This window comes from Heterodontus francisci, chromosome 14 (assembly GCF_036365525.1).
Source record: "Heterodontus francisci isolate sHetFra1 chromosome 14, sHetFra1.hap1, whole genome shotgun sequence".
NCBI lineage: Eukaryota > Metazoa > Chordata > Chondrichthyes > Heterodontiformes > Heterodontidae > Heterodontus > Heterodontus francisci.
The window spans coordinates 30,279,252-30,302,111 of record NC_090384.1 but is presented as its reverse complement, the minus strand read 5'-3'; the positions used below and the strand labels follow the sequence as shown (position 1 = coordinate 30,302,111).

The following is a 22,860-nucleotide window of genomic DNA, read 5'->3' as shown; positions in this document are numbered from 1 at the left end:
ACTCAGCTCCTGACCTCATTACAGCCTTGGTCCAAACATGGACAAAACAGCTGAACTCCAGAGCCGAAGTGGATATGCGCTAGCTATGATTTTCCAGAATTCCTTAGATTCAGGAATGGTCCTGTCAGATTGGAAGTCGGCAAATGTTACACTGCTTTTCAAGAAAGGGGGTAGAGAGAAAACAGGGAACTACAGGCCAGTTAGTCTAACATCAGTCGTTGGGAAGATGCTGGAAACTATTGTTAAAGAAGTCTTAACATTCCACTTGGAAAAGCACTGTAGAATTAGAACAAGTCAGCATGGTTTTACTAATGGGAAATCCTGTTTGACAAATTTATTAGAATTTTTGCGGTGCAACTAGTAGGGGAACCAGTAGATGTAGTATACCTGGATTTCCAAAAGGCATTCAACAAGGTTCCACATAAAATATTAATCAGAAAGATAAGTGCTCATGATGTTAGGGTAATTTATTAGCATGGATAGAGGATTGGTTAACAGACAGGAAGCAGAGAGTGGGCATAAATGGGGCACTTTCAAGTTGGCAGACAGTGAATAGTGGGCTGCCACAAGGATCAGTGCTGGGGCCTCAGCTATTTACACTCTATATTAATAACCTGGATGAAGAGAGAGAGAGTAATGTATCGAAGTTTGCTGATGATACAAATCTTGGTGGAAAGGTAACTGTGGATAGGACATAGAGAGGCTGCAAAGAGATATAGACCAGTTAAGTGAGTGGGCAACAAGATGGCAAATGGAGTATAATGTAGGGAAGTGTGAAGTTGTTCACATTGGTCGTAAAAATAGAACAGCCAGAATATTTTTTAAAAGGTGTGAAAATGCTCAATGTTGATGTTCAGAGAGACTTGGGACTACTCGTACAAGGAATACACAAAGTTAACTTGCAGGTGCAGCAGGCTATTAGGAAGGCAAATGGCATGTTGACCTTTATTGCAAGGGGATTGCAGTACAGGAATGAAGAAGTCTTACTAAAATTGTACAGGGCATTGGCGAGAACGCACCTGGAATACCGTGTGCAGTTTTGGTCTCCACATTTAAGAAAGGATATACCTGCACTGGAAGCGATGCAGCGAAGATTTACTAAATTGGTCCTGGGATGAGGGGGTTGTCCTATGATGAGAGGCTGAGTAAACTGGGCCTATATTCTCTGGAGTTTGGAAGAATGAGAGGCGATCTAATTGAGACATACAAGATTCAGTTGGTCGGGGAATCTAGAACAGGGGGGCAAAGTCTCAGGATAAGGGGCCGATCATTCAGAACTGAGATGAGGATAAATTACTACACTCAAAGGGTTGTGAATCTTTGAAATTCTCTACCCCAGAAGGTTGTGGATGCTCCATGGTTGAATACATTTAACGCTGGGACAGATAGATTTTTGGTCTCTCAGATAATCAAGGAATATAGGGGTCGGGCAGGAACGTGGAATTGAAGCCCAAGATCAGCCATGATCGTACTGAATGGCGAAACAGGCTTGATGGGCCACCTGGTTTACTTCTGCTCCTATTTCTTGTGTTCTTGTGAGAGTGACTGCCCTTGACATCAAGGCAGCATTTGACCTTGTATGGCATTAAGGAGCCCAAGAAAAACTGGAGTCAATGGGAATCAGGGGGAAAACTCTCCACTGGTTGGAGTCATCCTAGCAAAAAGGAAGATGACTGTGGTTCTTGGAGGTAAATCATAGCCCCAGGACATCACTGCAGGAGTTCCTCAGGCCCAACCATCTTCAGCTGCTTCAATAACTTTCCCTCCATCATAAGGTCAGAAGTGGGGATGTTCACTGATGACTGAACAATGTTCAGCACTATTTGCAATTCCTCACATACTGAAGCAGCCCATGTCCATATGCAGCAAAACCTGGACAACATCCAGGCTTGGGCAGATAACTGGTAAGCAACATTCAAGCTACACAAGTGCCAGGCAATGACCATCTTCAACAAGAGAGAATCTAACCATCTCCCCTTGATGTTCAATGGCATTATCATTGCTGAACACCAACTATCAACTTCCTGGAGCTTACCATTGACCAGAAACTGAACTGGACAAGCCAGATAAATGCTGTGGCTACAGAGCAGGTCAGAGGCTGGGAATTCAGCAGCGAGTAACATAGAAGCATAGAAAAATAGGAGTAGGCCATTCGGCCCTTCGAGCCTGCACCGCCATTCAATACGATCATGGCTGATCATCCAAACTCAGTACCCTGTTCCCGCTTTCTCCCCGTAACCCTTGATCCCTTTAGCCCGAAGAACTATATCTAACTCACCTCCCGTCTCCCCAAAGCCTGTCCACCATCTACAAGGCACAAGTCAGGAGTGTGATGGAATACTCTCCACTCGCCTGGATGGGTGTAGCTCCAACAACATTCAAAAAGCTCGACACCATCCAGGACAAAGCAGCCCACTTGATCGGCACCCCATCCACCACCCTCAACATTCACTTACTCCACCACCGACGCACAGTGGCAGCAGGGTGTACCATATACAAGATACACTGCAGCAACTTAGCAAGGCTCCTTCAACAGCACCTTCCAAACCTGCAACCTCTATCACCTAGAAGGACAAGGGCAGCAGATGCATGGGAACACCACCACCTACAACTTCCCCTCCAAGCAACACACCATCCTGACTTGGAACTATATCACCGTTCCTTCACTGTTGCTGGGTCAAAATCCTGGAACTCCTTTCCGAACAGAACTGGGGGTGTAGCTACACCCCAAGGACTGCAGAGGTTCAGGAAGGCGGCTCACCACCACCTTCTCAAGGGCAATTAGGGATGGGCAATAAATACTGGCCTAGCCAGCAACGCCCACATCCCATGAACAAATATGTAAGAAAAACGGATCTGACACGGGGTTATTGTATGCCAGATGCTTTATTGACTGAATGCTGGCAGTTCAAGTATTTACTAACTACACTTATTAAAGATCAAATACATTTGTCAAAAATTTATATTTTCATTCCTGATGTTACGATGGACTAGTATATTATATTGTAAACATAACCCACACTGCACAATGGAAGTCCTTGTATCTCCTGTACTAGACTTATGTCTTGAAATCCATTGACATGTCAACAAGTCGTTTCAAATTAGCTGCATAAGTGTAACACTCTTTAACTTCTTAGATTTAGGAAATTTTACGAAGTTAAACTTACTGAGTAATTGAAGACTTAACTGATTCCAAGCCCTCCAGTGCCATTCCATAATGCAGCTTGGTGATTACAGTGGTGTTAACTCAATCACCATTGATTTTAGTGAGGGGCAGAACTATGATAATTAACTATTCAAATTTTTCAGTGAGGGTCTCTTGTAAGTCCCAGCAAATTGTGACATGACATATGTAATAGCATAACTTGCTCATGCTAGAATTTCTGCACCATAATAATGGCATACCTCATAGATGCACCATTACTTTGGCACAAATTATCAGCATATTCACGCCCAATATGTTCAGATGAGACAACACTGATTTCAACTGTAAGGATCACCTATCTCAACCATCACAATCATCTAATAATACTGTTGGCAGTATTTGCCAGATGAACACATGTCCAAGGTGACATTTCTTGATTCACTATTCCTGCTCATTTTAAAATGGGTTAATACCTCAACTAAAATAGTAGACAAAGGCATGTTACATGAACACGTTAATATCATGAACAGTAATTTGAGAGCTAAATTACATACAGGACAATTTTGGTGTCGATCACTCTGCCCTGTTAGCTGTTGTAATTTGAAAGCATTAGGTGCTCGTAAATAAATGTGACAGAGCCAACCACTGGTAAGAAACATCCCTTCATATCAAATGAATCTTTATATTGGTTGTCTGTTTTCACTTGAATGTAGATGAAGCAAATGAAAATCATTAGCAATTCACCACTGGTTCCAAAGTGAAATCCATTTAGGAGGTATAAATAGGATTCCCATGGGTAGGAATAAAACTACAGTCTGAGAGAAATTATATGAATAGAGGGTGCGAGAAGTTCATTAGTTGAGGTTTTGTGCGAGTGAGTGCAAGTGAGAGAGAAATCCACTAAAGGATCCATTAAAGGATGTCAAGGTTTTGGAGAGAGTGCAGAAGAGATTTACTAGACTGGTACCAGGGATGAGGGACTTCAGTTATGTGGAGAGCAAGGAGAAGCTAAGATTGTTCTCCTAGAGCAGAGAAGATTAAGGGAAGATTTAATAAGAGTTGTTGAAAATCATGAGGGAATTTTGATAAGAGTAGAGGGAGAAACTGTTTCCACTAGCAGAAGGATGTAGATGCAAGATAATTAGCAAAAGGACCAGGTGAATGGGTGGGGGGGGGGGGGGGGGCAGTGGGTGGGGGGAGTGGGTGGATGATGAGAAATGATTTTTGGTTTTACACAGCAAGTTATGTTGATCTAGAATTCACTGTCTGAGTGTGTGCTGGAAGCAGATTCAACAGTCATTATATATAAAAGGAAAAATTTGCAAGCTGGGGAAAGTGCAGGGGAGTGGTACTAATTGGATATCGTCTTCAAAGAGCCGACACACGCACAGTGGACTGAAAGGTCTCCTTCTGTGCTGTCTCATTCCATGATTTAACTGTTAGCAAATTCCCCCCCCCCCCCCCCCCCCCCTCCCTCCCCCCTTATTGCTATGCAACCCAAAAGCACATACTGCTTTTTTGTACCTTGGGCAGAATTTAACTCTCAGTAACATACAGAAATAAGTGAATGTGCAAGGGTAGTGTTCATTCAGTTTTAAAAAGACTTGCATTTATATAGTGCGATTCATAACCACCGGATGTCTCAAAGCGCTTTACAGCTAATGAAGTACTTTTGAAGTGTAGTCACTGTTGTAATGTAGGAAATGCAGTAGCCAATTTGTGCACAGCAAGCTCTCACAAAGAGCAATGTAATAATGACCAGATAATGTGTTTTTAGTCATGCTGATTGGGGCTAAATATTGGCCAGGATACAGGGAATAACTCCCCTGCTTTCCTTTGAAATAATGCCATGGGATCTTTTATGCCCACCTGAGAGGGCAGACAGGGCCTTGGTTTAAAGTCTGATCTGAAATACAGCACCTCCAGCAGTGCAGCCCTCCCTCAGTACTGCACTGGATTGTCAGTCTTGACTTTTGTGTTCAAGTCCTGGAGCGGGGCTTAAATCCACAACCTTCTGACTCAGAGGCAAGAGTGGTACCAACTGAGTCACAGACGACATTGGGCAGAATCTTCCCGGTCCCGCAGGGACAGGCTTAAAGACGGAACTAGGAGGAAAGCAGAGTGGGAGGGCATTGGGACGACGAGTTCCCACCTCTGGTCTTTCTTGCTGGAGGTTTGGTGTGGGGGGTGGGGGGACCTGAAGCAGCAAGGGCTACTTGTCCAGCGTTGGCAGGTAGCCTATCAGCATAATTAGCTGCGGAACTGTGGGCAGTTTGGGGACACCGCCAGGATCTTCAGCCCCCTGCTGAGGCCATAGCAGGAAGCCTGCAAGACCTCTTTTAATTCCCCCCCACTGGAGGCACAGGGATCAGTGGCCACAGTTGCTGCTGCAGACCATCCTGTTGAGAGGTTTCCTCTAGATAAGGGTGGCCTGGCAGCTGTGGCAAGTTTATTTTAAAAAGATACATGGTCTCCATCCTGCAGCGGAAGTGCTCACCTCTGCCGGTGGGGCTGCCGTCCTTCCAAGGTTGCAGACCCTCTGATTGGGCCTGCAGCCTCAGGAACCACCTGCCATCCTTAACTGGATAGTGGACACAGAAGGGGCCAATTAGGAGACTGCCTCCTATAAGATCAAGCCAACGGGACCGCTGACAGCAAATGCAGAGCCAAGGCCTGGAAACTGTCCAGACCTGCAATTATTTTTAAAGGGCAGAAGATCCTGCCCACTGCCCGTAGTTTTCCCAAATCCCATTGTAATTTTCTCGAGTTCCTCCCTCCTTTCCATTTCCTGATTTACAGCTATATCTGGGATGTTACTTGTACCCTCTATAGTGAAGACCGATGCAAAATACCTGTTCCATTCATCTATTATCTCCTGATTCTCCCTTATTAATTCCCAGACTCACTTTCACAAAAAAGAAAAGAGTAAATTTACTGCCCAGGAGAAGGAAATTCAGCCAATTGTGTCTGTGCCAGCTGAAAAAGAGCTATCCAGTCTAATCCCTCGCTTTCCAACTCTTGGCTCTGTAACACTGTAGGTTATGGCACTTCAAATGCATATCTAAGATTTTTTTTTTTGTGCGATGAGGATCTCTGCCTCTACCACCTTTGCAGGTAGAGTTCCAGATCCCACCAGCTGATGGGTGAAAACATTTCTCAACTCCTCTCTCATCCTTCTGCCAATTACTTTATATCTATGCCTCCTGGTCATTGACCTTCCTGCTAAGCGAATTAGGTCCTTCCCCTCCACTCTATCTAGACCCCTCATAATTTTATACATCTTGAATTTGGAATGCTCTTTGCTCAAACACGAGATAAGTGAGGCAAGATCACCCTGTTATGAAGCAGTGTTACTTATTATTTATTGAAAACTTTCATGCAGATATCTTCCATCGTGCTTCTGATGATTGATCTTCTACATTTTTCAAGTACTGGGTCTGTAGTTGCTTGAGCTTGGCTCTGTTGTCCTTCTGGAATATGGAAACTACAATATGCCCATCTCCAGCATGTTGGAATCTCCCCAATATGACCAATGCTCCACAAATCCCCTCCTTCATCTCTCAATTCCCAAGGATACAGTTTCCTGTCACAGGTGACTTCAACCCTCAATTCATCTAGTCCTCTGCTTCACAAATGTCAAAAGCAGACGACATGTATTTGATGCTGAATTGTGCCCTGTCCCTAGAAAAACAAAACAATTTTGCATTACACTGCTCGAATCTATATGGGTCTCTTCGGGTTTTGAATTTCTTCCTACTCTCATTATAGTATTAGATGAGTTATTTTGATCATGCTTTGCCCCTTCTGCTATATCCCTTTCCAGTTCCCACGTGGCACCTTAAGTCTTTGTACAGTACTCCGTACAATCATCTGCCTCTCATTCTTCCCTGCAAGTTTCCTCCATCACTCTCAATGAACAAAGAGCAGTATAGCACAGGAACAGGCCATTCGGCCCTCCAAGCCTGCGCTGATCTTGATGCCTGCCTAAACTAAAACCTTCTGCACTTCCAGGGACCGTATCCCTCTATTCCCATCCTATTCATGTATTTGGCAAGATGCCTCTTAAACGCCATTATCGTACCTGCTTCCACCACTTCCCCCGGCAGCAAGTTCCAGGCACTCACCACTCTCTGTGTAAAGAACTTGCCTCGCTCATCCCCTCTAAACTTTGCCCCTCTCACCTTAAACCTACGTCCCCTAGTAACTGACTCTTCCACCCTGGGAAAAAGCTTCTGACTATCCACTCTGTCCATGCCGCTCATAACTTTGTAAACCTCTATCATGTCACCCCTCCACCTCCGTCGTTCCAGTGAAAACAATCCGAGTTTATCCAACCTCTCCTCATAGCTAATGCCCTCCAGACCAGGCAACATCCTGGTAAACCTCTTCTGTACCCTCTCCAAAGCCTCCACGTCCTTCTGGTAGTGTGGCGACCAGAATTGCACGCAATATTCTAAGTGTGGCCTAACTAAAGTTCTGTACAGCTGCAGCATAACTTGCCAATTTTTATACTCTATGCCCCGACCGATGAAGGCAAGCATGCCATATGCCTTCTTGACTACCTTACCCACCTGCGTTGCCACTTTCAGTGACCTGTGGACTTGTACGCCCAGATCTCTCTGCCTGTCAATACACCTAAGGGTTCTGCCATTTACTTTATACTTCCCACCTGCATTAGATCTTCCAAAATGCATTACCTCACATTTGTCCAGATTAAACTCCATCTGCCATTTCTCCGCCCAAGTCTCCAACCGATCTATATCCTGCTGTATCCTCTGACAATCCTCATCACTATCCGCAACTCCACCAACCTTTATGTCGTCCGCAAACTTACTAATCAGACCAGCTACATTTTCCTCCAAATCATTTATATATACTACAAAGAGCAAAGGTCCCAGCACTGATCCCTGAGGAACACCACTCGTCACATCACTCCATTCAGAAAAGCACCCTTCCACTGCTACCCTCTGTCTTCTATGACTGAGCCAGTTCTGTATCCATCTTGCCAACTCACCTCTGATTCCGTGTGACTTCACCTTTTGTACCAGTCTGTCATGAGGGACCTTGTCAAAGGCTTTACTGAAGTCCATATAGATAACATCCACTGCCCTTCCTTCATCAATCATCTTTGTCACTTCCTCAAAAAACTCAATCAAATTAGTGAGACACGACCTCCCCTTCACAAAACCATGCTGTCTCTCGCTAATAAGTTTGTTTGTTTCCGAATGGGAGTAAATCCTGTCCCGAAGAATCCTCTCTAATAATTTCCCTACCACTGATGTAAGGCTCACCAGCCTATAATTTCCTGGATTATTCTTGCTACCCTTCTTAAACAAAGGAACAACATTGGCTATTCTCCAGTCCTCTGGGACCTCACCTGTAGCCAATGAGGATGCAAAGATTTCTGTTACCTGCTGCTCCAATTCATAACTTTTTTTATTGACTGGGCTGCTGCTCCATGTTGGTACATACTTTTGTTTCATGCTCTTAAGTTTGTGAAGAACGCCCACGTATTCCCAACAGGTTTATTCTTGAATAGTGCCAGTGCTGTCTGAACCCCAAAATGAAGTATCTATGTCTGCACAAAACAATTTTTAGTTCCAGATTTAAGATTACAAATATCACATGGGCAGTTTATTTCTCCACCAACACAAAGTGCAAACCACCTAGTTTGACCACACCGTTGCTACATAATCAAGCATCCACAGAGAATTCCATTCCAACACTTAAACAGGCATCCCTTTTCAAACAATTCAAAACCAATATTCTGAACTTTTCATTTAAATAAGTGAACTAGGTGGTTTATGGAGAAAAATACCTGTGTAGACTTAATGAGACAAATGACTGGTTTCTGGTTCTGTAAATAAAATGCGATTCTATAAATTAAACCATCTCCCCCATTGTTCAGACTTTTGTATGCTGATCCTTGAACTCAATCTATCTGAACAGTTATCTCTTCACTCCCTTTCTCTCTAGCCAATCTCTTTCCTTCCCTTACTAATTGCAAACAATGATTTCCAGACTCAAAATCACCTAAACTGTACTGAACAAAGATGTTTTATGTGACTAGAAATCTCCTACACCCTTGGCACAAATGCTGTTCAATATAAACAAACATGCATAGCTTTCATCTGGGGGAAGTATTAAGTTGAAGTCAAATGTGGAAATACTTTGAGAGAGAGCAGTGGAATGAAAAAGCATCAAGGATGAGCTAATTCACGTCATTGTCATTCAGCTGCTCATTGTTAGTTGCACAGAAATAAGCCATTCAGCCCAGCAGATCCATGCCAGTGTTTATGCTCCTCTGGAGCCTCCTCTCAGGTTACTTCATCTCACCCTATCAATATATATTTCTATTTCTCTATCTCCTTCGTGGACTTATCTAGCTGCCCCTTAAATGCATCTATGTCATGAACCATATTCTTATACTCTCTACATAAAGGGATTTCTCCTGAATTCCTTCTTGGATTTATTAGTGACTTTTATTTTTATGGCCTCTAGTTTTGGACACTACCTAGATGTGGAAATCTCACTCATTTTAACTAAAACTATCCTATTTTTTAAACAACCTCTCAGTCTTCTCTTTTCTGAACTGTTCAGTCTTTCCTGGTAGTTGTATCCTTTCAGTTAAGGCACTGTCCTTGAAAATTCTTTTTGCACTTTCTCCACAGCTTCTACATCCTTTCAGCAACATGGGGACCAGTACCATGCACAGTACTCTAAGTGTGGTGAAACCAAGATTCCATACAAGTTCAACAGAGTAATACTGAGAGGCCTGAAAATGAGTCTACTACCCAGTCTCTTCATCAGATGACATGAGGAATCCAAAGATGGAAAGAAAATATAAGTTGAAAATAAAGAGCACAGACTGTATGCCAATAGCTTTTGCAGAATACCCAAGAACTACACATAGGAGCTTCATTGAACTTCTCAATGACTAGTCTTTAGAAATTGAGCTTTACATAACTATGAAATTGAAGCACTTATGTTACTGATCAAACTGGTTTGAAGCAGTTGAAACAAGTTTCAGTGGTGGAGCCTCTTATTCAAACAGTAAAGATATAATTTTTTTAATTTAATATCTGTTGATATGAACTGTGGTATCCAAGTATATAATTTCATTGGCAGATATACAACATAACAAATTAGTAGTTTGTTTACAGCTGGTATGAAAATTCCCAAGTGCTTTTATATCTTTGTTCAAATCAAATAAATAAATAAATCCTAAAAATAACAGCTTAAGGCACTAAACTGGAAGACTTCTGGTTAATAGCTGCTATGAATCCTACTAGCTGCAAAGCACAAGTTTTTCCTTAGAAGTATGAATTGCAAAATAATTTATAATATGCAGGAACCTAATCTACATAATTGAAAAGACCAATGGGGAGGATGGGAAAAGGAAGAAACATGGCAAAAATGAGAAATTACTTCCAAATTAAAAAAAAGTGTTTGAGCGCCCATAAATTAGATTAAGGGAAAACCAAAAACTGTAGTTACAAAACAAGGGAAACCTCCAAAAACATGCTCATTTCACTTTAATGATCACTGTCATTTCAAAATCTTTGATCATTCAATTCAACCGAAGTAAAACAACTGGTTCATAAAATAATCTTGCACTTAAGGAAACCCCTGAAAGTTAAATAGTAATAATGACATTGAGGCATGTTGATAATAGACACACCAATGCCTGTTTTAGCCCTCTGGGTTGTCTTGTGTCAATACAAATCAGGAACACAACGCATACTCCTTAATTAAAGTGCCTGTCTGTGTAACCTTGGAGTTTATTACTGTTTAAATAAAACAGTGCAGACTGATGTCCAGCTTTTTAAAGTCTGAAGGTAACCTCCGGATTCCTAAGAAACAAGATATTCAAACACAAATGTGGCTATAAAGCACTTGAAAAATTTCAAAAATGTGGATTTTACTTCATTGATCACCCTCATTTCAAATTCTTTCCATAGTAGGGTTTTTTTTTGTTTTCCTTTGGGGCTGTGGGCATCACTGGCAAAACCAGCATTTCTTGCCCATCCCTAACTGCTCGAGAAGGTGGTGGTGAGTCCCCTTCTTGAACTGTTGCAGTTGTGTGCTGTGTGTATTCCCACAGTGCTGTTAGGTAGGGATTTCCAGGATTTTGCCTCAGCGACTATGAAAGAATGATGTATTTCCAAGTCAGGATGGTATATGACCTGGAAGGGAACTTGCAGGTGATGGTGTTCCCATGCGTCAACTGCCCTTGTTCCTCTCAGTGGTAGTGGTGGTGGGTTTGGAAGGTGCTGTCAAAGAAGTCTTGGTGAGTTTCTGCAATGCATCTTGTAGATGGTACACACTGCTGCCACAGTGCGCCAGTAGTGGAGGGAGTAAATATTTAAGGTGGTACATGGGGTGCCAATCAAGAGGGTTGCTTTGTCATAGGTGGAGGAGTGTTTCTGGAGCTACATTCATCCAGGCAAGTGGAGAGTATTCCATCACAGCCCCTGTATTTTCAAGTTACTGACTGCCTCAGGTGGTGAGCTACTTGATGCAGAACACCCCAGCCTCTGACCTGCTCTTGCAGCCACAGGATTTATGTGGCTGGTCCAGTTTAGCATCTGGGTGATAGTGATACAGCTACAATTGGTTTCCATACCTATGCTGGGGGTACGAGTCAGTGTTTTTGATAAAGGAGTGCAGAAAATCAGAATGGGAAGTGACCAGAATTACCAGGAAACACTGCATTTTTTTTTTTAAAAATAGGAGGTAAAATATAATTTTTGCAACTATTTACTGAGAATCTTGCTTGTAACAGGAAAGAAAGAATACAGCACTGGCAGATTTTAACAGATAAAAGGAGATAAAAGTAACATTACCAGAAGAATTTTAAAGCCACTTCACAAGATAGTGACAAAAGTATTTCAAGCTTTGATCCTAAATATCTAACTCACCAACCATTATTCCCCAATATTTTATACTTACTGGAATTAATATCTTTTGTTATATGGTAAGATTTTTCTCCACTTTTACCACCAACTTTCTTATTTCTTAAAGGCTTAGAGACTCCTTGCTGCAGTCAAGTTCACCAGTATTGATCACTCATTAGCAGCTTTCTTAAATGGCCATTATTCATGTAAGATTTGATGAGCATTTGCAGGCCATTTGACTTCAGGGGCACACAACTAAGTCTGATTTTACCCTCTCCCAATATCCTCATATGTGCTTTACTTCTTGAAATGATAACCCTTCATAATCAATAAAAAGTGAGGCTTCTAACATAATTTATTATCAATATAAACAAGGTGCTTCCTAACATTACAACAGTGACTATATGTCAAAGCCACTTCACTGGCTAGAAACCGCTTTGGGATGCCCTGAGATCAGGAAAGGTGCTATATAAATGCAAGTCTTTCTTTCATTATGCAACTTGTGGCAGGATAAAACGCTCCCAACTCAGGAACAGCAAGGAGGAGGAAAAGCTCCCTCTAATTTGTCTCAACAATGTACCGTAAGAGCATTTCCACTCCTCTCACCAGCCATCCTTCTGATTTTCTTTTCGAGTTGGATTATCAACTTAATTCTATTTTTCAGATCTTAAAGTGCATGGGTACAGTACATCATCTTTGGAGTGATGCACATTTGCTGGCTATAATGTAACAAAAATATTTTCAGCAAGCAGTAGTTTTCCTTTTAGCTTGTTTAATGAAGCTCTTCAATAAAATAAATAAGTGAATAGATGCACTTCAGACAATAATCATACCATTGCTTTGCAGCAACCAGTAAATCTGAAACTATGAGAACAGACTCCTGAAATGGTAGAACATTTATGAATACTTCATGATATGCAAGTTAATTACAAAGGATTAGTTTAACACACATTTATATAGTGCCTTTAAAATAATAAAACTTCCCAAGGTACTTCACAAAAGCATAAAAAAACAAAATTTGACACTGGGCTACATGAGGAGATATTAAGGCAAATGACCAAAAACTTGGTCAAACGGGTAGGTGTGAAGGAGCATCTCGAAGGAGGAAAGAGAGGCGGATATGTGGACAGAAACTCACCTCAGGGTCAAATACGACACCAAGGTTGCGAACAGTCTGGTTCAGCTTCAAACAGTTGCCAGGGAGAGGGATGAAGTCGGTGGCTCGGGAACAGAGGTTGTGTGGGGGACAAAAAACAGCTTCAGTCTTCCCAATATTTAGCTGGAGGAAACTTCTGCTCATCCATTACTGGATGTCAAACGGTCTGACGATTTAGAGGCAGTTGAAGTTTTAGTACTCAGTGTTATGACCTTTTTATTATTTTGTCCTGTTGTATTAAATAGAATTCTACTGTAAATGTGTAATTATAATTATATATTACTTGTTTTCCAAAAATTAACATTGTTTAATGGATTTCACTTAAAATATGGATTGATGGTGTGATGTTTCATTTGCTCATTGATGAAAGAGATTCTATAAAGGCAAAGGATAAATCCAGAAGCTAAAAGCAATTACCACTGTTCCTTGTATTACCTTAGGCAGACTACAATCTTACCTAGAACTCAATAACTTGAAAATACAGGGTGTTGGAACCTGCCCATTAATCTACATCAAGGATAGAAAGTTTCAAAAATCTAACGGTGGCAGGAAGCAACTTGGATTCATGGAGCTAACTGAGAGCTAAGTAAAATTTAAAACAAGCTGATTAACAGTTCTACAGTAAAAAAAGGGAAAATTCACAAACAAGAAATCAAAGTAATAGACAAGTTAGAGTTAGCTTGTACAACTGCCAAAGAGAACCCCCCCCCACCCCACCAAAAAAAGTTTCAACTAAAGCTGAACTGTAAAAGGCAATAGCACAATAGATACAAAAAAAGAATGATGTGAATTTGCGCCAACCAGGACAGGCATCCATCAAAGCAAAATACTGCAGATGTTAGAAATCTGAGATAAAAACAAAAACTGCTGCAAACACTCAGCAAGCCTGGCAGCATCTGAGGAGAGCGAAACAGTTAACGTTTCCAGTCTGTGACCTTTCATCAGAACTGGAAGAAGTTAGAAATACAATAGGTTTTGAGCAAACGAAAGGGGGATAGGGTGGGAAGAACAATAAAAGGGAAAGTCTGTGATCGGGTGGAGGGCAGGACAGATGAAATGACAAAAGCTTTCATGGTACAAAACCAAAGGGAATGGCAATGGGGGCAAGTAAAGAAACAGAAGATGTGTCTACAGGAGGTGTGAGTGATAGAATAACAGCCTTCCGAACAAAAAGTAAAGGAATTAAGAAACAAGAGAAAAAAAACGAACCAGTAAAACAAAGACAAAACAAAATGGGGGCAGAGGTTATGATCTAAAATTGTTTAACTCAATTTTGGGTCCAGAAGGCTGTAAAGCGTCCAGTGGATTTTGCTGATTTCTTTTTCTCTTGTTTCTTTCTTAATTCCTTTATTTTGTGTTTGGATGGGTGCTATCCTGTACAGATAGGAACCAAAGAGTTCTTAAAGATTGCGGTATTGCAGGTATGTCAGACAAATCTACAAAAGCTACCTCAATCTGTACCAGTTGCAGAACATCAAGGAGTAAAATGTTAAAGGCACCACTTCATTTGGCTTAGTGTCTTTAAAGACATGGTGGAATTTTGTTGTCACCCATGCCCAATGTCAACATGAGTAAACTAAAGGAATACAACATAGCTCCTTCTGCTTTTACCCATTACTAATGAACTTTCCAAAAGAGTGGGCACAGATATCATAGGTTCCATGCTTAATACAAATCAGGCAAAGGGTATCTATTAATCATGGTAAACTATGGATGTAGATGTTCAGATACAATAGCTCTTGCGCCCATTGATATGTACATTGCAGCTAATGCACAGCTCAGAATGTTTACTCAACTTAGACACCCAAAAAGATTCTGTCCGATTAGTTATTCACACAATTATGACAAGAGTGACAAATAGAAGAACTGTTATCTATCCCATATTCCTCTCAGGATAATAGACTGGTAGACAGGTTTAAAGACACAGTGGCTCGTACGCTATACTCAAGCAAGTTAAAATGTCTAAAGACAGGGATAAACCATTACCTCATTCTAATTTGCATACAGGAAGGCATTCCCAAAGATCCACAGGATTCTCACGATTCAAATTACTATACGAATACATGGACTGTCAACAATAACCAGAAAGGCAGGATAAGAGAAGGCAGAAATGTAATGAAGTTGGTACTAAATTTAATGGTTAACCTAAACAGGTTGGCTAGACTTACACAAGAGAATCTTAAGTGTGCACAAGATCGTCAGGAAAGCTGGTGCGACTGCAAATCTCAGTACTGGAACTATCGGATAGGCCAGTGTGTTGGTGTTGCTATCTGTGAGGTGTAACAAGTTACAGGCTCAATAGGCAGTACCATGCAGTGATGCAAATGCCTATCAAGGAAAGTTATGCAACAAAAATATGGACATAAAGTTGATGGGTCATAAGGCTTGTTTCAGTGCTGCAACATGCTATAATTCTCTTACCTGTGGACTGGTCAGCTGTGGTAGAAGCTGTGGTACAGTCTGCTGTTGCTGCTGTGGTGGTACCTGCTGCTGTTGCTTTGGCAGTTTGCCTTCATGATGTTCTTGTTTCACCATCAAATCTTTCCTCAGCTGTTCAACCACTTTTTTCTGAAACAGAAGAAAATATCATCTCAGATAAAACCTGCACTTCAGAAATGCACAACACATATGCATATCAAACACAAAATTATATAATATTCTAAGCTACCCAAGTTCTGTGCATGCATACAAGAAAACAGAGAATGACAAAAGGACCAACACATCACTCACACACAAGAGTCGCTGCCTTATGCTGAAGATTGCCCACACAATGGGGTATAAATTAGTCTTGGGCAGTAACAGCAAATCGGCAGGCTATTCCCCCATTTTACATTCTGCCTGATTGTCTTTTCCATTGCTTTCACTATATGCAAAGGATGACCCAACACTTGAACTGTTGTTCAGGATATGGCGATGGAAGCAAAACCTTGGAATCATGTGAAAGATCTGACGGTGTGAATGGTGCGCACTGTTTTTTTGGGGATTGAATGAGTTAAGGCAGAATGGTCTTATTTATATTTATGTTAACTGGTGATCTTATAAAAGGACACCAAACAGAAGGAATCAGTTTCACCATGTGAATAGTGGCATAAAGAGAGTTAACCCTGCTCTTACATGGTTCTGTGACTAAGCCATTCACAGCAAAAGTAGTTACTTTTCCTGCCCTTTGCTCTATGAACAAGCTAAGATGCAAGTGAAGGGAGCCCACCCAAGCATAGGAATTTTATAGAAAATCATACACCTATCAAAATAACTAGGCGTGGATCTTGGTCCTTCGTCCCCAGTGTCTTAACAGGTAAATAGGTACAGAGCCATGTAAACCAAACCTCTAAATGCAATTCTTGATCTTTACCATTTTAGTTGATCTCAGCTGTGGTGAAAAAGCATATTACCTTGGCACCCCTCAGCTAAGGGAAGTAAAATTAAAGCCAGCCAGAAATCCTATTCTTGATTGCTATGCAGTGATCCCTTAATGGCAGGAGAGAAGAAAAGTTGGGAATGGAAGGCAGAAAATTAGTAAGCATGTTTGGAAGACAGAAGAAACAAAGGTTAGAAAATAGACAACAAGGGAGTTTGGCAGTGCTAAATGGTTTATACTTCTATGCAAGAAGGCTAGGGAATAAGGCAGATGGGCAGAGAGCGCAGATTGGCACATGGGAGCATGATATCATACTGAGACACAGCTGGAAGGAGGGCAGGAACAGCAGTTCAACATTCCTGATTACAGGGTTTTCAGATGAGATTTGCGGGGGGGGGGGGGGGGGGGTCGCAGTATTAAAGAAACAATTATAGCTGTAAAGAAGGATGATATGATAGTAGGATCATTAACTGAGGCCATAAGGATTGAGTTGAGGACCAAAAAAGGGGCAATCACCCAACTAGCAGTGTACTTTTCGAACCCCAAACAAATAGAGGAAAGAAGAGGAGCAAATATGTAGGTAAATCTCTGAGAAGTGCATAAACAATAGGGCAATAGTGGGGAATTTGAGTTACCCAAAAATTAATTGGGATAGTAGTCGTGTGAAAGGCACATAGGGAGCATTCAGGAGAACTTATTTTAGCCAGTACGTAGCAAGCCCAACAAGAGAGGGGGCAGTTCTGGACTTAGTTTTAGGGAATGAAGCTGAGCAAGTGGAAGGGGTATCAATTGGGGAGCACTTTGGTGGAAGTGATTATAATTTAGTTAGATTTAAGGTAGTTATGGAAAGGGACAAAGAATGACAACAAATACAAGTTCTCAATTGGGGAAAAGCTAATTTTACTAAGTTGAGATGCGATTTAGCTGAAGTGGACTGGAAATAGCTACTTGAAGGTAAATCAGTGCCGTTTCAAGGGGAGGCAATCAAAATAGAGATAGTGAGGGTTCAGAACAAGTATGTTCCCTTAAAGAAAAAGGGTGATCTAACAAATCCAGAGCCTCTGGATGTCAAGGGCTTAAAGATGATAAAGAAAAAAATGGAAGCTTGTGACAGATACCGAGGGCTCAATACCAGAAAACCTAGAGGAGTATAAAAAGCGCAGGAGTGAAATTAAAAATGAAATTAGCAATGCAAAGAAAGGACATGAAAAAATATTGGCAAATAAAATCAAGGAAAACCCAAAGATTTTTTTTAATAAATAAATAAGGGTAAGAGGATAACTAAACAAAGAGTAGAGCCCATTAGGGAGTATGTGGAAGCGGAAGACACTGGTATGGTTCTTAATGAACACTTTGCATCTGTTTTCACAACAGAAAGGGACAATACAGATATTGCAACCAGGGAGGAGGAGTGTGAAATACAAGGGTCGATGCATTTGATGTCGTCTATATGGATTTTAGCGAGGGTTTTGATAAGGTCCCACATTGCAGACTGGTCATAAAAGTAAAAGCCCATAGTATTCAAGGCAAAGTGGTAAGTTGGATCCAAAATTAGGTCAGAGGCAGGAAGCAAGGTTAATGGTCAATAGGTGTTTTTGTGACTGGAAGTCCATTTCAAGTGTGGTTCCACAGGGGTCAGTACTAGATCCCTTGCTTTTGGTGATATATATAGCAATGATTTGAACTTGAATGTAGGGGATATGATAAAATGCTTGCAAAAGATACAAAAATTGGCCGTGTGGTTGATAATGAAGAAGAAAGCTGTAGAATGCAGGAAGATATCAATGGACTAGTCAGGTGGGCAGTACAGTGGCAAATGGAATTCAATCTGGAGAAATGGGAGGTAATACATTTGGGAAGGCGAGGATACTGAGGTATGTTGAGAAACAAAGGGACCTTGGAGTGCATATCCATAGATCCATGAACATGGCTGGATAAGTAGATAAGGTGGTCAAGAAGGCAGACAGGATACTTGCCTTTATTAGATTAGATTAGATTAGAGATACAGCACTGAAATAGCCAAACCACAGAATATAAGAGCTGAAAGGTTATGCTAGAACTGTATAAAACACTAGTTAGGCCCCAGCTGGAGGACTGCTTGCAATTCTAGTCACAACACTATAGGAAAGATGTGATTGCATGAGATATGGTACATTGGAGATTTATGGGGATGTTGCCTGAACTGGAGAATTGTAATGATGATGAAAGATTGGAGAGGCTAGCATTGCTTCCTTTAGAACAGAGGAGGCTGAGGGAGACCTAACTGAAGTGTATAAATAATGAGGGGTCTAGATAGAGTGGATAGGAAGGCCCTAAACCCCTTGGTTGAGAGGTCCATAACCAGGCAGCGTAGATTTAGGGAAGAGGTTGGAGATTGAGGGGATTTGAGAAGGATTTTTTTCACCCAGAGGGTGGTGGGGATCTGGAAGGATAGCAGAGGCAGAAACACTCATAGCATTTAAAAAGTGCTTGGAAATGCACTTGAAGTGCGGTAACATATAAGGCTACGGACCAACAGCTGGAAAGTGGGTTTCGTCTAGATGGTTACTTGTCGGCCAGAGCGGACACAATGGGCCTCCTTCTGTGCTGTAAATGTCTATAATCCTATATATACACACATACATATTGGTTGAGAACTGAATAGCTTGCATTTATTTAGCACCTTTAAAAGTAGAAAATGCTCCAAACTATTTCCGAGGCATAATTTCTTTTTAAATGGACCTAGCCAAAGGAGGAGCTGTTAATAGAAGTAATCAAAGGCTTGATCAAAGAGATGCGATTTGAGGAGGGTCTTAAAGAAAGGCACATTGTGAATGGTTGAGGGAGGGAGTTCCAGATCATGGAGCCAAGAAGGCTGAAGTCTGTTAATGGTGGGGCATAGGGAGGGGAATGTATAAATAAGGGGTCAGTGACAGAAGAATAGTGTGTTCTGGTGGGAGGGGGGAAGGGAGAGAGAGGGGGAGGAAGGAAAGAGCATGAAAGGATTTAAATGCAGTGGTGGTAATTTTATGTTTGAGGCACTGAAGGACCTGCAGCCAACATCGATCAGTGAAGACAGGGGTAATGGACGAATGGGACTTGATGCCTGATAAGAAAACAGGAAATGGAACATTGGATGAGCTGACCTTTATAGAGGGTGGAGGATGGCGACCAGCCAGTAAAGTATTGGAATACATACAGTCTACAGCACAGAAACAAAGGCAAAGACATTCAGCCCAACTGATCTGTTCTGGTGTTTACGTTTCACACAAGCCTCCTCCCAACCTTCTTCATCTAATCCTGTCCTTCTATTCCTTACCCCCTCATATATTTATCTAGCTTCCCCTGAAATGCACCTATGCTATTTGGCTCAACAATTCCTTGTGGCAGCAAGTTCCAATTTCTAACTACTGTCTGGGTAAAGAAGTTTCTCCTGAATTCCCTATAAGATTTCTGAATTAATAGCCTATATTTATGATAACTTTGGACTTCCCAACATGTGGAAACACGTTCTTTGTATCAACCCTATCTGTGCACAGTAGTCCAAATTGTATTCTAACCAAGGCTCTAAACATCTGCTTTTCCATCCCTCTAGCTAGCAATGAACATATAAGAAATAGGAGCAAGACTAGGTCATTCTGCCCCTCAAGCCTGCTCCGCCATTCAATAAGATCACCTCTCATTCTTCTTAACTCCAATGAGCAAAGGCCCAACCTACTCAACCTTTCCTCAGAAGACAGCCCCTTCATCCCATGAATCAACTGAGTGAACCTTCTCTGAACCGCCTCCAATGCAAGTACATCCTTCCTTAAATAAGGAGACCAAAACTGTATGCAGTGCTCGAGGTGCAGTCTCACCAATGCCCTGTAGTTGTAGCAAACTTCCCTATTTTTATAGTCCAGCCCCCTTGCAATAAAGGCCAACATTCTGCCTTCCTAATTACTTGCCATACATGCATGATAACTTTTTGTAATGCGTGTACGAGGACACACAGATCCCTTTGTACCGCAGCAAACTGCAGTCTCTCTCCAAGTAAATAATATTTCACTTTTCTCTTACCGATGTAGATAACCTCACACTTTCCAACAATATACTCGAACTGCCAAAATTTTGCACATCATGGAGGAAAGAGAGGGGGGGGAAAAGAGAGGGGGGGGGGGGAAAAGAGAGGGGGGGGGAGAAAGAGAGGGGGGGAGAAAGAGAGGGGGGGAGAAAGAGAGGGGGGGAGAAAGAGAGGGGGGGGAGAAAGAGAGGGGGGGGAGAAAGAGAGGGGGGGGAGAAAGAGAGGGGGGGGAGAAAGAGAGGGGGGGGAGAAAGAGAGGGGGGGGAAGAGAGGGGGGAGAAAGAGAGGGGGGGGAAGAGAGGGGGGGGGAAGAGAGGGGGGGGAAGAGAGGGGGGGGGAAGAGAGGGGGGGGGAAGAGAGGGGGGGGGGAAGAGAGGGGGGGGGGAAGAGAGGGGGGGGGAAGAGAGGGGGGGGAAGAGAGGGGGGGGGAAGAGAGGGGGGGGAAAGAGGAGAGAGAGGGGGGGGGAAGGGGAGAGAGAGGGAGGGGGAGAGGGGAGAGAGAGGGAGGGGGAGAGGGGAGAGAGAGGGAGGGGGAGAGGGGAGAGAGAGGGAGGGGGAGAGGGGAGAGAGAGGGAGGGGGAGAGGGGAGAGAGAGGGAGGGGGAGAGGGGAGAGAGAGAGAGGGGGGAGGGAGAGGGGGGAGGGAGAGGGGGGAGGGGGAGGGGGGAGGGGGAGGGGGGAGGGGGAGGGGGGAGGGGGAGGGGGGAGGGGGAGGGGGAGGGGGGAGGGGGAGGGGGGAGGGGGAGGGGGGAGGGGGGAGGGGGGAGGGGTGAGAGGGAGGGGTGAGAGGGAGGGGTGAGAGGGAGGGGTGAGAGGGAGGGGTGAGAGGGAGGGGTGAGAGGGAGGGGTGAGAGGGAGGGGTGAGAGGGAGGGGTGAGAGGGAGGGGTGAGAGGGAGGGGTGAGAGGGAGGGGTGAGAGGGAGGGGTGAGAGGGAGGGGTGAGAGGGAGGGGTGAGAGGGAGGGGTGAGAGGGAGGGGTGAGAGGGAGGGGTGAGAGGGAGGGGTGAGAGGGAGGGGTGAGAGGGAGGGGTGAGAGGGAGGGGTGAGAGGGAGGGGTGAGAGGGAGGGGTGAGAGGGAGGGGTGAGAGGGAGGGGTGAGAGGGAGGGGTGAGAGGGAGGGGTGAGAGGGAGGGGTGAGAGGGAGGGGTGAGAGGGAGGGGTGAGAGGGAGGGGTGAGAGGGAGGGGTGAGAGGGAGGGGTGAGAGGGAGGGGTGAGAGGGAGGGGTGAGAGGGAGGGGTGAGAGGGAGGGGTGAGAGGGAGGGGTGAGAGGGAGGGGTGAGAGGGAGGGGTGAGAGGGAGGGGTGAGAGGGAGGGGTGAGAGGGAGGGGTGAGAGGGAGGGGTGAGAGGGAGGGGTGAGAGGGAGGGGTGAGAGGGAGGGGTGAGAGGGAGGGGTGAGAGGGAGGGGTGAGAGGGAGGGGTGAGAGGGAGGGGTGAGAGGGAGGGGTGAGAGGGAGGGGTGAGAGGGAGGGGTGAGAGGGAGGGGTGAGAGGGAGGGGTGAGAGGGAGGGGTGAGAGGGAGGGGTGAGAGGGAGGGGTGAGAGGGAGGGGTGAGAGGGAGGGGTGAGAGGGAGGGGTGAGAGGGGAGGGGTGAGAGGGAGGGGTGAGAGGGAGGGGTGAGAGGGAGGGGTGAGAGGGAGGGGTGAGAGGGAGGGGTGAGAGGGAGGGGTGAGAGGGAGGGGTGAGAGGGAGGGGTGAGAGGGAGGGGTGAGAGGGAGGGGTGAGAGGGAGGGGTGAGAGGGAGGGGTGAGAGGGAGGGGTGAGAGGGAGGGGTGAGAGGGAGGGGTGAGAGGGAGGGGTGAGAGGGAGGGGTGAGAGGGAGGGGGGAGGGGAGAGAGTGGGGAAGATGACGGTGGGGGGGGGAGGGGGAGGGAAGACAACGGGGTGGGGTGGGGGGGGAAGAAGACGGGGTGGGGGGGGAAAGACGACGGGGTGGGGGGGGAAGACGACGGGGTGGGGGGGGGAAGACGACGGGGTGGGGGGGGGAAAGACGACGGGGTGGGGGGGGAAAGACGACGGGGTGGGGGGGGAAAGACGACGGGGTGGGGGGGGAAAGACGACGGGGTGGGGGGGGGAAAGACGACGGGGTGGGGGGGGGGAAAGACGACGGGGTGGGGGGGGGAAAAGACGACGGGGTGGGGGGGGGAAAAGACGACGGGGTGGGGGGGGAAAAGACGACGGGGCGGGGGGGAAGAGACGACGGGGCGGGGGGGAAGAGACGACGGGGCGGGGGGGAAGAGACGACGGGGCGGGGGGGAAGAGAC

General features: G+C 44.3%; 1 protein-coding gene across 4 annotated transcripts in view; it reads right to left on the bottom strand.

Annotated features, from left to right (window-relative positions):
• phf21aa (PHD finger protein 21Aa) overlaps nt 1-22,860 on the bottom strand; it is a 430,721-nt gene that overhangs the window by 130,994 nt on the left and 276,867 nt on the right. For 3 of the 4 annotated variants that reach the window (XM_068045947.1, XM_068045944.1, XM_068045943.1), the window contains exon 4: nt 15,620-15,766. The exons of the other annotated variant lie outside the window; for it this stretch is intronic. In XM_068045947.1, the coding sequence (XP_067902048.1) occupies nt 15,620-15,766 (147 nt within the window). The remainder of the gene's footprint in view (nt 1-15,619; nt 15,767-22,860) is intronic. 4 annotated transcript variants of the gene reach the window in all.